At 44.7% G+C, this 13757-nt stretch overlaps 1 protein-coding gene across 3 annotated transcripts in view; it reads right to left on the reverse strand.

The window, feature by feature from the left end:
- The window catches only part of CNN1 (calponin 1), a 121150-nt gene that overhangs the window by 92314 nt on the left and 15079 nt on the right, over positions 1–13757 (reverse strand). For 2 of the 3 annotated variants that reach the window (XM_061582123.1, XM_061582134.1), the window contains exons 2-7: positions 11050–11220; positions 10715–10804; positions 9844–9902; positions 5886–5980; positions 4368–4441; positions 3045–3612 (exon numbers count right to left, since the gene is read on the reverse strand). In XM_061582123.1, coding sequence (XP_061438107.1) covers positions 3321–3612; positions 4368–4441; positions 5886–5980; positions 9844–9902; positions 10715–10804; positions 11050–11204 — 765 coding nt within the window. In that variant the 5' untranslated portion in view covers positions 11205–11220 and the 3' untranslated portion in view covers positions 3045–3320. Of the gene's footprint in view, positions 1–3044; positions 3613–4367; positions 4442–5885; positions 5981–9843; positions 9903–10714; positions 10805–11049; positions 11221–13757 lie in introns of those variants that run through there. The other variant, XM_061582112.1, reaches the window with a different exon arrangement.

Genomic DNA, 13757 nt, shown 5'->3' on the forward strand with positions numbered 1-13757 from the left:
TAGTTGGGTCTTTATGGTGAAAGAGATATATAAAGCCACACTGAAACCTACCGGTGCCATTCCGACAGTTGCATCTTTATTTCACTATGCAGGAACGCCTTCAAAAGTGTAAGTAACCACAGAGGAATGGACGGCACACATGTATTTCCCACCTCCTAGTGACCTTTTCCCACATCGCTCATCCTGGAGAGGAGCACATGCAAATAATCACAATGCCTGATCTCCACAGCTGGGGCCTACTGTCACAGTTTGCCATGCATCAGTGCAAACATTTGATGCACAATGAGGGTTTTTTTTGGGGGGGGGAGTTTTTATTTCTTGCATTCTAGTTAGAAGAGAGAAATGCTAGTTCAAATCTTTGAACCGGGAGGAGGAGGGAATGTTATGAATAAAAGCAGCCCTATCTCATGGAACCTAATTTCTAAGTAGAGTTGAAATGTATATCCTATGTTTGATTTCAATGTTTTCTATTTCTATTTGATGGTATCTGACAGTTGTCATGCAATGGTATTTAGTATTTGACAGCCAACATGTTAGTTTCATATTTGAGAGCAGTTTAACAGTGCAGTCCTTACTACTCATGAGTAAGAGTATTTAGGTCAAATGGCAGCTATGCATGGCAATCCTATGCAGGCAAGGGAGAGAGGCAGTCTGTAGAAGAGGAGCTGCCAAGCTGGTGCTGGCCAGGGCAGAAGGTGTCCCCACTTTTCTTCTTGCTGTTCCTCCCCCCGCCCTTCCAGTAGGAGAGTAAATGGCTGGCATAGTTTCCTTTTCATTCCAGGTGTATCTCTGTGGAACAAGGGTGTTCTGTATCCAGTAGATCCACAGAATCTCCCAATCTATCCCTGGCGTGCACCCAGGATGTCCCATTTTGATCCCCACTGCTTTCAGAACAAGCCACACTAGCAGAGCTTTCCATAGGTGATTATGAATTCCCCTTTCTGACTATGGACAGGGTGGTCCACAAAATCCCATCAATCACTCTACAAGGAAACACCAAATTGCTCCCTAAAGCACTCAAATTTGGACTGTGAGGTAACATTTCACACACAAAATGTGGATGTGGATTCAAAATTTTAGCAGCAAATGGGAAATTCTTGCACATTTAAAATATTTCTAACGGTTCCCCCAGATTGTTTTTCCAATTAACCCCTTCCCCAGGTCCTATTTGCCCCACAGAAAATAACATACAGGAGACACCTCCCATGCCCACTGCTCCTATAAAAATTCTAAAAACAGTGGGAGATCTAGCCATGTCTAGTTGTGTCCGTAGTCACTACTGTGCGAACAGTACATTGTTTTGTTTAGACTTGCCAGGTTTATGCTGGTTTATGTTGATGTTAAAGCAGCCTTTCCCCTACTTGGTGCCTGGCAGATGTTTTGTACTACAACTCCCACAATCCCCATGGCCATGCTGGCTGGGGCTGATGGGAATTGTAGGCTAAACCATCTGGAAGGTTCCAAATTGGGAAAGGCTGGTTAACTTTAATTGGTGTTCTTTTCTGTTGCAAGCTAATCAGTACTGGCCATGGCATACAATGTGATACAATCACTTCATTAGGCCACATCCGCACCAGGAGGCTTCAGTGTGTGCAAGCGCTTTCCACAATACCAGGGAGTTCCTAGGCTATTAGCACCCTCTGGATTGCTGCAAGTTCTGTACCTAGTTCATTGTAGTTCTTCCAGTGTTGGAATTCAGTGTCAAATTTGCTACTGTACTCCAATTATTAGCAGAATCTGGAATCTCCTAGTAAAGCCTCTGTGCCAGTCCTGATCTAATATCAGTGCTATGGTATCCCATCCCTGCATATTGAAAGAGGTGTAGCCTTACTGCAGGAAACAGCTGATGTCTGCCTCTTCTTACAGAGCAAGAGAATAGTGCATAGCCGTGCTGGAGAGGTGAAGAACAAAGGATTCAAGGGACTATGTTGTAAGATGTGAAAACGTGAGGCAAAAGCAGGAGAAGGAAGGTCACGTACATACGTGCCACACGTAACACTTACTTTCAAGGGCATGTTTCACTGAGTGAATGCTCAGACTCTGAAGAATATTTTTAAAATAAAACATACTAACCAATTTCAGGAAATTGCATGAGGATGACCATGACTTTGAGGACACCATAATTCACACCATTGTGCTCAATATTAGAATTGGTATATAAGCTATGAGCAAGGGGAACGGCATTCTCTGAGCAATAGAATATTGTGATAGAGTGCTAGAATGATGCAATTTTCCTATAAGAGGGGTGTTATATCGAGGAGAGATGCCTGGATCCAGAATGACCACTAACACCTGTCTGGACAGTTATTGTAAAAGGCAACTGTGCCCCTTGGATCCATTTCCCCTGCAACTTGACAGCTTGATTTGAACAGTTAGTTCTGTTTGGCCCCTGCTCCACCACTTTACTTTTGAGTTGTCAGAACAGACTGAAAATGGTCAAGAACGTCCTGGTCCTGTCCAAGTTAAGTTACAGACGACCTCTTGTTTTCTTGACTTAAGTAGTTCTTCTGGGACAGTGTTTTGAGGACCCTGGGATGAAGGAAATTCACCAATGGGATGTCGAGCCCCAACTTGACTCATCAGAGTGGAAACACTCTTTGCCACACTCTCCTCCACATTTACCACTTGCCATCCAAGCTTCTGTCCTAGAATCCTGACACTCCTCCAACTGACATAGTTTCCTCCCCCATGCATCCACCATCTTTCAGTCTTCCAACATGCTCCTATAAAAGACCCAGCAGCCCTTGGGCAAAATGACAGTCACGGGAACATGGTTCCCATTTCCCCTCTTCTCAAGAATCCCTCTCATGGAGCTAGGCCCCTCTACCCTGGAGGTAAAGGTGCCCATTTTTTTCTTCAAACTGATGAACTTTCAGCTGAAACAGGGCATGACGCTTCAGCCAAGAGTGCCACCTATTTAGCCCCATTCTAGCTGCCCTAAACAAGCCCTGAGCAGAGCCAGGCGCTGCCAATCCAGCTGTATCTCTGATCATCCCACACCCACCCACGTGAGCAAAGGATATTCTTATGCTGGACACACCCAGCCACTGTTAGAATTGTGCGTCTTCAACCATGTCAGATGCCGCAGAGAGTCCACCTCTGGAACTGGGATAGAAGTTGCCCTCCAGTTGCTGATTCTGGTGAGGATGGCAAAGACGATGGAATGAAAAGCAAATGCTCCAGTTGTGTGGATGCGAAGCTATCTGCCTGGTCTAAGGGGATGGTCAGGAGCAGTTCCTATGACTACTGGCTTCTAAGTGAATTAGAAGGGGGTGCCCAGCATTATCCAACAGGAACTAGGATCTCTGTGTTCTCTCTCCTCATGCTGCCTTGTGGGCTTTGGACCGGTAGAAGGCTCGGTAGAAGCCACGAGTGATGCGATACATCCAGACCATATTGAGCACTTCTAAGGCCATGCTGGGCCCAATCCAGGCCAGCTGTACACCCAGGCCCAGACGCTCATACTCAGGACTTCCATGCCAGGAATACACTTGGGCATAATAGCTGGGGATGACAGCAATACGCACCACAAAGAACACCACCATCATGGCAAAGCCATTGGCCAAGACGAGCCAGGAAGAGCGTGGCCAACCAGCTGCATCTAGGAACCACCTGAGGCAATGCAAAAGTAGTATGCATAAATGTCTAAAACTGCACCCGGGAGGTTGCCTTGGAAGACTCTCTCACTGCACTTCCTTGAATAAGGCAACACCACCAGAGTCACCCACATGATTATTATTCCAGATCTCTAGAGCAGTATGAGTTTCCATACTTTCAGTAACGTATAGAGATATTAAATCAGTTCCCCCAGATAAAGAGTGACACAGCCCTTTTCTCAGCAGGATCTTGACAAATTAGGTTTGAATGGGGGTCAGAGTCATGAATTCAGGAGTATGCCCTTTACATCCCTAAGCTCCATTGGGTGGTGGAATATAGGCCCACTTAAAGCAAGGCCTCCAGGAAGTCTCCATGGCTGAGATCCAACAGCAATTCAAAGACTATAATGACTAATGTGGAAGCCAGAGATTCTCACATTGCATTTAAAAAATGTATCAAGCTTCCAGTCCTCATAGCTACAGAATGAAAGCTTGATGATATAGAGACTTTAAGGGATATGGGATGAGGTTTCTTCAGTGGCAGCCACCACTATTCAAAGAATGTCCAAAGAGCTTCAGGTGTTGGCTGTGGAAGTGAGGGGCTGTCCTGTGGCTCTTGTGGTGTGGAGGCATGGAGGATTGCAGCTTTCAACAAACCTGTCCTTCGCTATAATAAGGACAGGGCGGGCCTACATATCAACAGGATGTCATAGGTTTGTGAGCAAACTCCTGAACCTATAAACCTTTGCCTTGCTCCATCAGTAAACTCACCGCAGGTTCACAAAGGGTGTGGAGAGCTCCGAGAGGAGACGGAAGTTGGCGAAGTAGGGCAACACCCCACGGCTCTATAGGGACAGAAGGAGAAGCCCTGAGTTGCTGGTCTCCCAGCTCCGAAGCCAATGCTATTATAGGTCATGTTCTTTTCAGTGGCAGAAGATTCAGGCACCTCTAAGGTACTGAGCAGAGTGCCCTGACCTCCCCTTCTCCCACCAAGGAAGCAAAGCAGAAAGAGTGTTAGAGAGCAGCATACCAGCCAGACACAGCCAGACTCAGTGCTGCCACTCATACCTTTGGAGCTGGGCTTTTCCATCTTGAATTGTTTGAGACCACGTTAATGTCCTTCCTTCCCACAGGACCCTGTCAAACCTGTGCTGAACAAAGAGGTTTCCCCAATATTTTTCTTTTACTCAATTTTCACCCCTGAAATATTCAAGACAAAAAGAGGTCTGGCAGGAGGATTCTTGCTCTAGCTGACCCCAAAAGTTATGAAGGAGCAGGCTGGGCTGTGTCTGTACATAGGAAAATGACCACAGGGGATTCAAGAGTTAATGCTTTCAGGAAAGAAACAGAGCCACAAAGGGTAAGGAAACCAGTAGTGGGAATCCTCAGATGTGGGCTGAAGTGCTATTAACATAGGAAAAATGGTCCTTGGGACTGCCCACCCTCCAAACCCTTATATTAATAACACAAGCTGCTTCATTCAGTGGGACTTGCTTCCAAGTATGACAGCACAGGACTACAACACAGCCTCTTTCTATGCACATTTACTTGGGAGTAAATTCTGATGAATTAATGGGAGTTGGTTCCAAGTAAGCGTCACATAGAAGCCCACATTCTCATTGTGCTTTTCAAATTCCACTATTCCATTCTCACTTCCTGATGTGTCTTGTTCTTTCTCAACCAGGGATGAGGAAATTATGGCCCTCCAGATGTTGTTGGACCCATCAGCCTCAACCAGCATGGCCAGTACTCAGGGCTTATGGGAGATGTAGTTCAGCAACATCTGGATGGCCAGGGGTTCCCCATCCCTGTTCAAGACTATGAACGTGCCGGCAGGGACTGCCTTTATATTTCATTTCCACACAGCACCTTTTCAGGTTGCAATCTTAAACCCACTGACTGGGAAGTAAATGCCATTTGACTTGATGAGACTTACTTCTGAGCAAACAAACATGAAAAGTAAATCAGGAATTCTCTTGCATATGGAAGTTATATTTCTCACCCACCCTGATTGTTGGGAGGGGAGAGGGAAAATGTTTAATCTGTGCTGTGCTGATTCCCATTATTCTTGTTGGTCCTAATTTCAGATCTTGTTCTCTTTTGCTTTGATCAGAGCCAGTTTCTGTGGTTTAGGTGATGTTGCATTGACAGCTGTAGAAGAGCAGGGTGAAGCAGAGTGTTTGAGGAAGTGTGGGTGGTTTTTCTGTTTTTTAAAAAGAAAACAAATGAAGTATAAAGAAAAGTCTCTCCCCTCCCTCCTTCCCAACAGCTGAAGAACTCTGGACTAACCAACACGTATCCATAAGCGTATAGCGCCGCCAAGTGGTGGCAAACGAAAAGGGAATCTCCCAATGTCCTCCAGTAGCGCACTAGCAGCAACAGATCTAGAATTCAGAACACAACACACACATACACAAGGAGGGTTTACTGGGAGATGAGCAGGCAGGAAACAGGGTTCAAGTAAGGCTCATAGCAGAGTTGGATTGCCTCCTTTTCCCCCTACCCCTGTTCTTTTAACAGCCTTCTTACAGGCAGAGATTTAGCAGGTGAAGTTTTTTTCTGACAAAGAGATAATGGGGTAGAAAAAACCTGCTCGTGTCTTTATGTCTGTCTGCTGCTAAAGGCACAGGAGAGTGTTGGCAGTGTCCCAACATCACCTAAGCAGTGTTCAACACTACAACCAATTCTCTGCATACAAAAACATCTCTCTCGCTCTCTTGCACGCGCACACACACACACACACACACACTTTCTGCTAAGGAAATCTAGAAACCTATATAGTCACCATCACATCCTAGATTTTTTAATAATCTCAGCATTCTTCCAGGACAATGAATAGCTGTATGTAGATTCCAGTATTTGGTATGAGATTTCTTCATTCTGCACAACTCCCAGACCGTTGCATGCTCCCCACTCTGTTCCCCTCAATCCTATAGGCCTATTTCACCCTGAACCACAATTTCCCTGTGGCTTCACTCTTTCTTTAATGATATTAACAAAATCTGAACATGAAATCCCACAAATCCTGGGGGAAATGGAGCCTGTCAGAACTCCATAAACATTATCTTGGCAAAAAGCTGGGCTAACAAACCCATCCCCATTGCATCCACCAAATGTCTCTATCCAAATTTAGTTTAAAAAGTGTTACTGGATGTTTAGATAGTTTAGTCAACTCCCTACCCTCAGCTTCTCCATCAAAATGACCACACTGGAAGACCAGGTCGGGAGAAGCAGGTCTAGCCCACCTTTGTCTCTGCCAACAGCTATAGCATCAGTGAAGGAAGCAGTCTGTGGTGATGAGGTGGGACCTTACCTTTTAGAATAGGGAGGGGCTCTATATTTCCATTGCATTTCCCCTTCTCTCAACACAGAAGGTGTCTTCAGGATGCGATCAGGATCTTCTGAGGGAGATACACTGCCTCCCCCTGTCCACACACTTACAATGACAGATGGATCAAAATACCTGCCCTAATATCTGAAGGGGTTTTTTTGTGGTAGTACTCACTGGCACAGAGTACTGGCACTTCCTTTCTTTTTTTGCTGCGCTTTCAGTATATGAGTACCAGTACCTCATTTTTTTATGAAAAAAAGCACTGGATATCTGTATAGATTAAGGGAAGTTAATCACTATTTTAAATAAATAAATAAATAAATATTTAAATAAATAAATAATAGTCTTGCTAAAGGATGTTTAGATACTCGTAGGAATTGTAGATTGTAGATCACAGGATAAATGAAACTACAAAAAAGTACAGAAAAGAAAGCACTGTGGCAAAACTTGCACTGGCACTCACACACACACACTGAAAACAGTTTCCATTTGGTGACAAATATTGTCATCAACTTGTGGAAATGGTCAAGTGAATTCTGGGCATGGCTAATTGAAACAAACCTCAGAATTCCATGGTGACGGAGAGCAAGTTTAGAATGCAGCTGGGAATGTCCATTGGGTGACTAGTAGTTCCCAGCCAAGAATGAGAAGAAAAATCTGCAGAAGTCCCTGAAGGGAAATGAATTCCCAAAGCAAATTCCTGGGAGAACAAGGATCCCCTGGAAACTACCTGGGGAAAAAAAACCTTTACTCATGCCCTAATAGGGAATTCTGAGGAAAGGCCCTGTTTGATGGGCAATGTTGAGAATACCGGACACATATCCTCATCCCCCCTACCACTACACATATACACCTTCTCTCTCTCTCTCTCCCTCTCTCTCTCTCTCACACACACACTGCACCCCACATTCACAAACATAGATGTGCTTGTCCCTCAGACCCAGGAAGGCAAATGAAAGATGCCCTAGCAGTGCCTTTCGGTCTGGCAGGTGGGAGTTGAGAAGGAAACCTGATCTGCCCTTGCCCTTTTGACAATTCCCCAAATGCAAAGGGCTACTGCCCTTAAATCAAATACTTCAGCCACCCTTTCCTTCCTAGTAGGAGAGGGAGAAATGCCTGGAGGAAAGTGAAGAGAAACTGAATTGCTCAAGCATCCCCATGTGCTACATGATTATTTTTTGTGTTAATAGGGTCACACAACATCACCCCTGAAACGTGGGCCAGTGCGATTCCTAGGGTACTGTCCAAGGCACATAAGGCCAACATTCAGTCCCTGGATGGGAGATCACCTGGGAACCACCTGTATGTCACCTTGGGAAGGCAGTAACTAAACAAATACTTTACCAGTCAGTAACAGAGATGAGGGAAAGTGACTTGCTAAAGGCTGCAAGAAGAAGCAGGGCTTCAAATCCACCTCTCCCAGAACTAAGTCCAGCTCTCTGTTTGCTGGACAAAACATCACCCCTGAAACGTGGGCCAGTGCGATTCCTAGGGTACTGTCCAAGGCACATAAGGCCAACATTCAGTCCCTGGATGGGAAATCACCTGGGAACCACCTGTATGTCACCTTGGGAAGGCAGTAACTAAACAAATACTTTACCAGTCAGTAACAGAGATGAGGGAAAGTGACTTGCTAAAGGCTGCAAGAAGAAGCAGGGCTTCAAATCCACCTCTCCCAGAACTAAGTCCAGCTCTCTGTTTGCTGGACAAAATTCATCCACTGGCAGCAAAACAAAAGTTTTGCTGCACTTCATAAGCAATTGTGTATATTTTCATTAATTAGGCACCATTTACCCCACTTTCCCAGCTAAAAGCTGCTCAAAGTGACTTATGGCAAAAATACTGCTAACATCCACCACCTCAATAAATAAAAGCAGTAAACAGCATAACAATAAAATAAGAAACATAAAACAAGGAGACAGGGCAGCAGATATCACAGACCAGTGTTTCTATACAGTTTTCCTACAAAACCCCAGTTGCAAAGCTTTCTTTCTTCCGAGTAGCCCAAATGCCTACCTCACCATGAAAAGGGAAGTGGGGAGGAGTCACAAGTGCCTGGAAGACTGTGTGTGTTTTATTTTAGGTTGATCCTGTGGGGCCCAATCCACTGGGAATGTCTCAGCACAAGAGCACATTTCCCATTCACTTTAATGGGTCTTGAGTCGGGGTGAGATATCCCCAGTGGCATCTGACGGGAGCCGGGCAAGAAGGAGAAAGGCAAATCACGATGATGGCAAGCAGAAGGGGAAATCTCCCCAGATAACCTTTAGTGGCAGCAGTCCCAAGAGGCTTGTGATGGCCCTGTAAATGTTGTACAGTAATTATGGTAAGTGTCGGTTTTGTAAGGGTAGATTTGTGTTTAGGTGGGTAATGAGGCAGGTTTTAGGACTAAGATATATAAAGCGAAAACCTGCCTGTAACCACACGCATGTTGACTGAACTTAAAGTAATCTTGTTTATTCCTTGTGTTAATAAATAAATAGTTTTGGTTTAACAACACGCCTGATCCTTGGCTGGGATATTACAGACCTGAAGGGTGGGCAGAGCAAATACCAAAGCTGGGAACAGTATCAATAGTGGCAGGGGTAAAGGGATAGTGTAATAGCAGCAGGTATCCAAAGCAACCCAGGGCTGTAGTCTTGAAAGGCAGAAAGATACAGGGGGATTGTGGCCTGTAAGTGCACCCAGACGCTATGTAGCAATCTGTGGAGGAGACTAAGGCACAGTCTCAGGGCAGTATTGCATTACAGAGTGTCAGGTGGTGGCACCTAGTAGTGGGATCGTGAGAGACCTGTGCTGGGGCCAGTGTGAGAGATCCATTACGAGACCAGACCCAGAGTAGGGGTCTAACAAAGCTGCCTTCAGTCCTTCTTCCCTGCCCACTGAAACCGGGAGGGGGGGGAGGATGCTACTTACCATAGAGCAAGTAGCCACAGGTGACAGCTATATTCAGCTTGACGAGCCAAGGGTCTCCCCTGCAAGGTTGAAACAGTAGGGAAATGATGTGAGGGTCTGATTCTGGGAGATGACTCTATCCCACCTAATTTAGACACCCATTTCTTCTTTAGAGAAGACCTCTCTGACTCACTCAGAGAGGCTGCATAAAATATGATACTCTGCTGCAGTCAGCTGAAGGTGTATCCAGACCAGCAGTCTTTCATATGATCTGCTTATAAAAACATGTGAACTCCTTGCTTGCTTTCTTCCATCACTGTGAAACATTTTCAGGAATTCCTTCTTTTGCAGTGCCTTTGTATTTTACATGTTTGGTTTACAGTAGTGGCGACAAATGATTAAGCAAGATGGGGAACATCTTGTCCTCTAGATGCTGTTGAGCTATACCTCCCATCATCCCAGACCATTTGCCATGCTGGTAGGGACTGCAGGGAGTTGGAGTCCAGCAACAACTGGAGAGTCATAGGTTCCCCATTCCTAGATGTTGTTTTTTAATTCTCTGTTGCAATAACATTTCAGAAATGGTCCAAAACACACATATGGCTTGGGCAGGAACATAAACACCTCTTTCAGCCCTGGCCCAGAAGCTGTCCTCCTTTCCATCCACTCACCCCTATAATCCTAAATCCCTAGGAATACAAGGGGCTATTCTTTCCCAGCACAAAAAAGCCCTTCATGGCTTCCCAGAACGTCCCATCAAGCTCACATGCACCAGTTTTTCCTCTGCTCTCTTCTTGCTGGAGAGCAGGCTGAGGAAGCTGCAAACACAACCTGGACAGGCAAATTGCCCTAGGAAGTGTGTGTGGAAGCCAAGCAGGTCTTTCCTCCTTACCAGATAGGGTTGGCATTTACAACATCATCAAACCAAAGGATGTAGAGGCAGAAGAGTCCGACTATCATTGCATGGAGTGTGGACACGCATCTAGGGAGGAGGATATGCAAGGGTTACCCCACAATTGCAGTGCCTGTGTCATGCAGATCCTCTGTCTCTCTTGTGGGGGGGCACACATGCATGCACGCACACACGCACACACACACATCTTTCTTGCAAAGCAAGCAATGCTCCAAGGCTTGCCAGATGCTAAAGGAGTTCTTCCACTGAACTGGCTAAGAACATGAAAGAGCTACAAGACTCTCCCCTGTCCCCCCACACCGTAGATACTGTACCTGGAATTCCATTCATTCTGCTTGACTGATGGAAGGGTGGAGTAGCTAGGGCTCAGCGACAAGGATAACTGGGGGCTGACAGCCGAGAAGAAGAATTGGAAGGCCACAAAGCTGCCAGCCACAATACAATAGACCAGGCGGGTAGAGTCCTCCATTGAGTCTCAGCAATACCTGCAAGTAGATGAATGTGCGGAGGGTGGAGATGCAGGAACAGAGACTGGGTGTACTGCTCTGCTCAAATCCACTAGAGTCAGATGGTTTGCGGAAATAATATCCACATTTGGCCCTACACACGCTTTTTCTGACGACACCCATGATATCCATAAGATAGCACTGGTTTTGACTATGATGTTGGCAATGAATGAATGAATGAATCAATCAATAATTTATTACTGTCAAAGACCAGCCTTATAAAATGTTAAAAAACTAAAAACATATCAACATTATACAGAGAAAGAAAGAAACAGCTGCAATATAATATAATATAGCTTTAATGGTATTGAATAAATACCCCAACGGGCAAAAAGGCCCCAAAAGGTTAGCTATTTTTCCCCCCCATCATCACCCTCCAACAGGGTGTGCTGATGCACAAAATCTTGCCACGTGGTATGTGACCCACGGGTTCCAATCTGAGAGTAAATATTCTAAACAAAATGCATCAGACCTCCCTGGGATTTTTTGGAGAATTGGGGTGATAAGATCAAGTCAGGAGTCCCGATAAAAAGGACAACACAGCAGCACATAGCAACAGTTTCCACATCTCCCGTGTCACAGGGGCATAAACGCTCTTGAACTGGAACCTTGTTAAATCTGCCTTCTAAAAGAGCAGAAGGTAAAACACTGAGCCTAGCAAGCATGAAAGGTTTTCTGTACTTGGGGATTGACAAATTTGTCATATGATTTGTTGTTGTAAACATTCTCATATAATCTCCATAATTAGAGTGAAGTGCAGCAAGCTCAAATGATTTTGTAGATCAATGTCCATGATTTGCTGGGAGACAGCAATTTTAGCTTTAGCATAACCTAGTGCTATAATAGCGGCAGTAGAAAAACCCAAATTCAGCAATTTCGCAGACAATGTCCTCTTCCATCTAGAATGAAAAGGATCAGTCAGTGTCAAAGGAGCTAATCCCACTGGAAAAAACATCAGCTTTAGCCAAGCTTATTTTATATATCACTGTGTGTGCCTCTACAGAGATTTGGCCCACCTCCAACCGCAAAATTCTATTAGGTACACATGTTGGGGTTCCTAATATTGTTCTTATAAATTTAGTTTGTACGACCTCAATGGGAGTAAAATCATCAAACCCACATAGCTGGTAGCCATACAACATCTGGGCTATAACCTTGGCGACAAAAACTTGGATGGCTGCAGGAATATAATGACTACCTTTGGTGTAAAAAAAAGTTAGGAGTGTCTTTGCGCTTCTCTGAGCATCCACAATGGCATTTTTTGTTTAGACTTTTCACGAGTGTCTTGAATGAAAGGTTACACCTAGATATCTATAGATAATTCACTAATAGGCAAAAAAGATTGGGGTTTAAGAACTTACCTATAGCCCACAGATATTTCTATCAAACTTTAAAAAGCAGAGAAATTGAGCAGATATAGTGAATGCACCAGGGGAGCAGGAGACCTGACCTCCTCTCTGAGATATTGTACTGCCCTATACATTTGTCAAAATGCAAACACAATTTGGGTTGGTCTTTCACAGTCCAATCCACTTCCTGTGTAGCTTGGAAGAATTTGGTAACATGTGCCTCTGAGCATATGGTGAGTGTAGCTTCTGGCTTCCTGCACTATGGGATGATCGAGAAAAGATCCTGGCCCTCCTCAGTGTAACAACCTTTCAAGTACTCGAAAAATGTGATCATATTTCCACTCAGTCTTCTCAAGGCTAAACATGCCCAGTTCTTTCAGTCTCTCCTCATAGGGCTTTGTTTCTGGTCTCCTGATCATCTTCATTGCCCTCCTCTGAACCCATTCCAGTTTGTCTGCATCTAAAGTGTGGTGTCCAGAACTAGATGCAGTACTCAAAATGAGGCCTAACCATTGCCGAATAGAGGGGAATCAATACTTCATACGATTTGGAAACTATACTTTTGTTTGCAGCCTTAAATAGCATTTGCCTTTTCTGCAGCCACATCACACTGCTGGCTCATATTCAGCTTGTGATGAACAACAATCCCAAGATCCCCCATGTTATAACTGTGCATTTGGTTTCTTTTTCCTAGGTGTAGAACTTTGCACTTATCCCTGTTAAATTTCATTCTGTTGTTTTCAGCTCAATGCTCCAGCCTATCAAGATCCCTTTGAATTTTGTTTTTGTCCTCCAGGGTATTAGCTATCCCTCCCAATTTTGTATCATCTGCAAATTTGATAAGCATTCCCTACACCTCCTCATCCAAGTCATTGTTACAAATGTTGAAGAGCACTGGACCAAGCCCTGCAGTACCCCAGTCGTTACCTCCCCTCAGTTTGAGAAGGAACCACTCTTTGAGTATGATTCTGTAGCCAACTGTGGATCCATCTGATAGTTGTTTGATCCAGCCCACATTTAGCTATCTTGCTAATCAAAATATCATGGGGCACATTGTCAAAAGCTTTGCTGAAGTCGAGATATATTATGTCCACAGCATTCCCACAATCTACCAGAAAGATTACTTGAACAAAAAATGAGATTAGTCTGGCAGGATTTGTTCTTGAT

Source organism: Rhineura floridana, chromosome 1 (genome assembly GCF_030035675.1).
Source record: "Rhineura floridana isolate rRhiFlo1 chromosome 1, rRhiFlo1.hap2, whole genome shotgun sequence".
NCBI classification, from domain to species: Eukaryota; Metazoa; Chordata; class Lepidosauria; order Squamata; family Rhineuridae; genus Rhineura; species Rhineura floridana.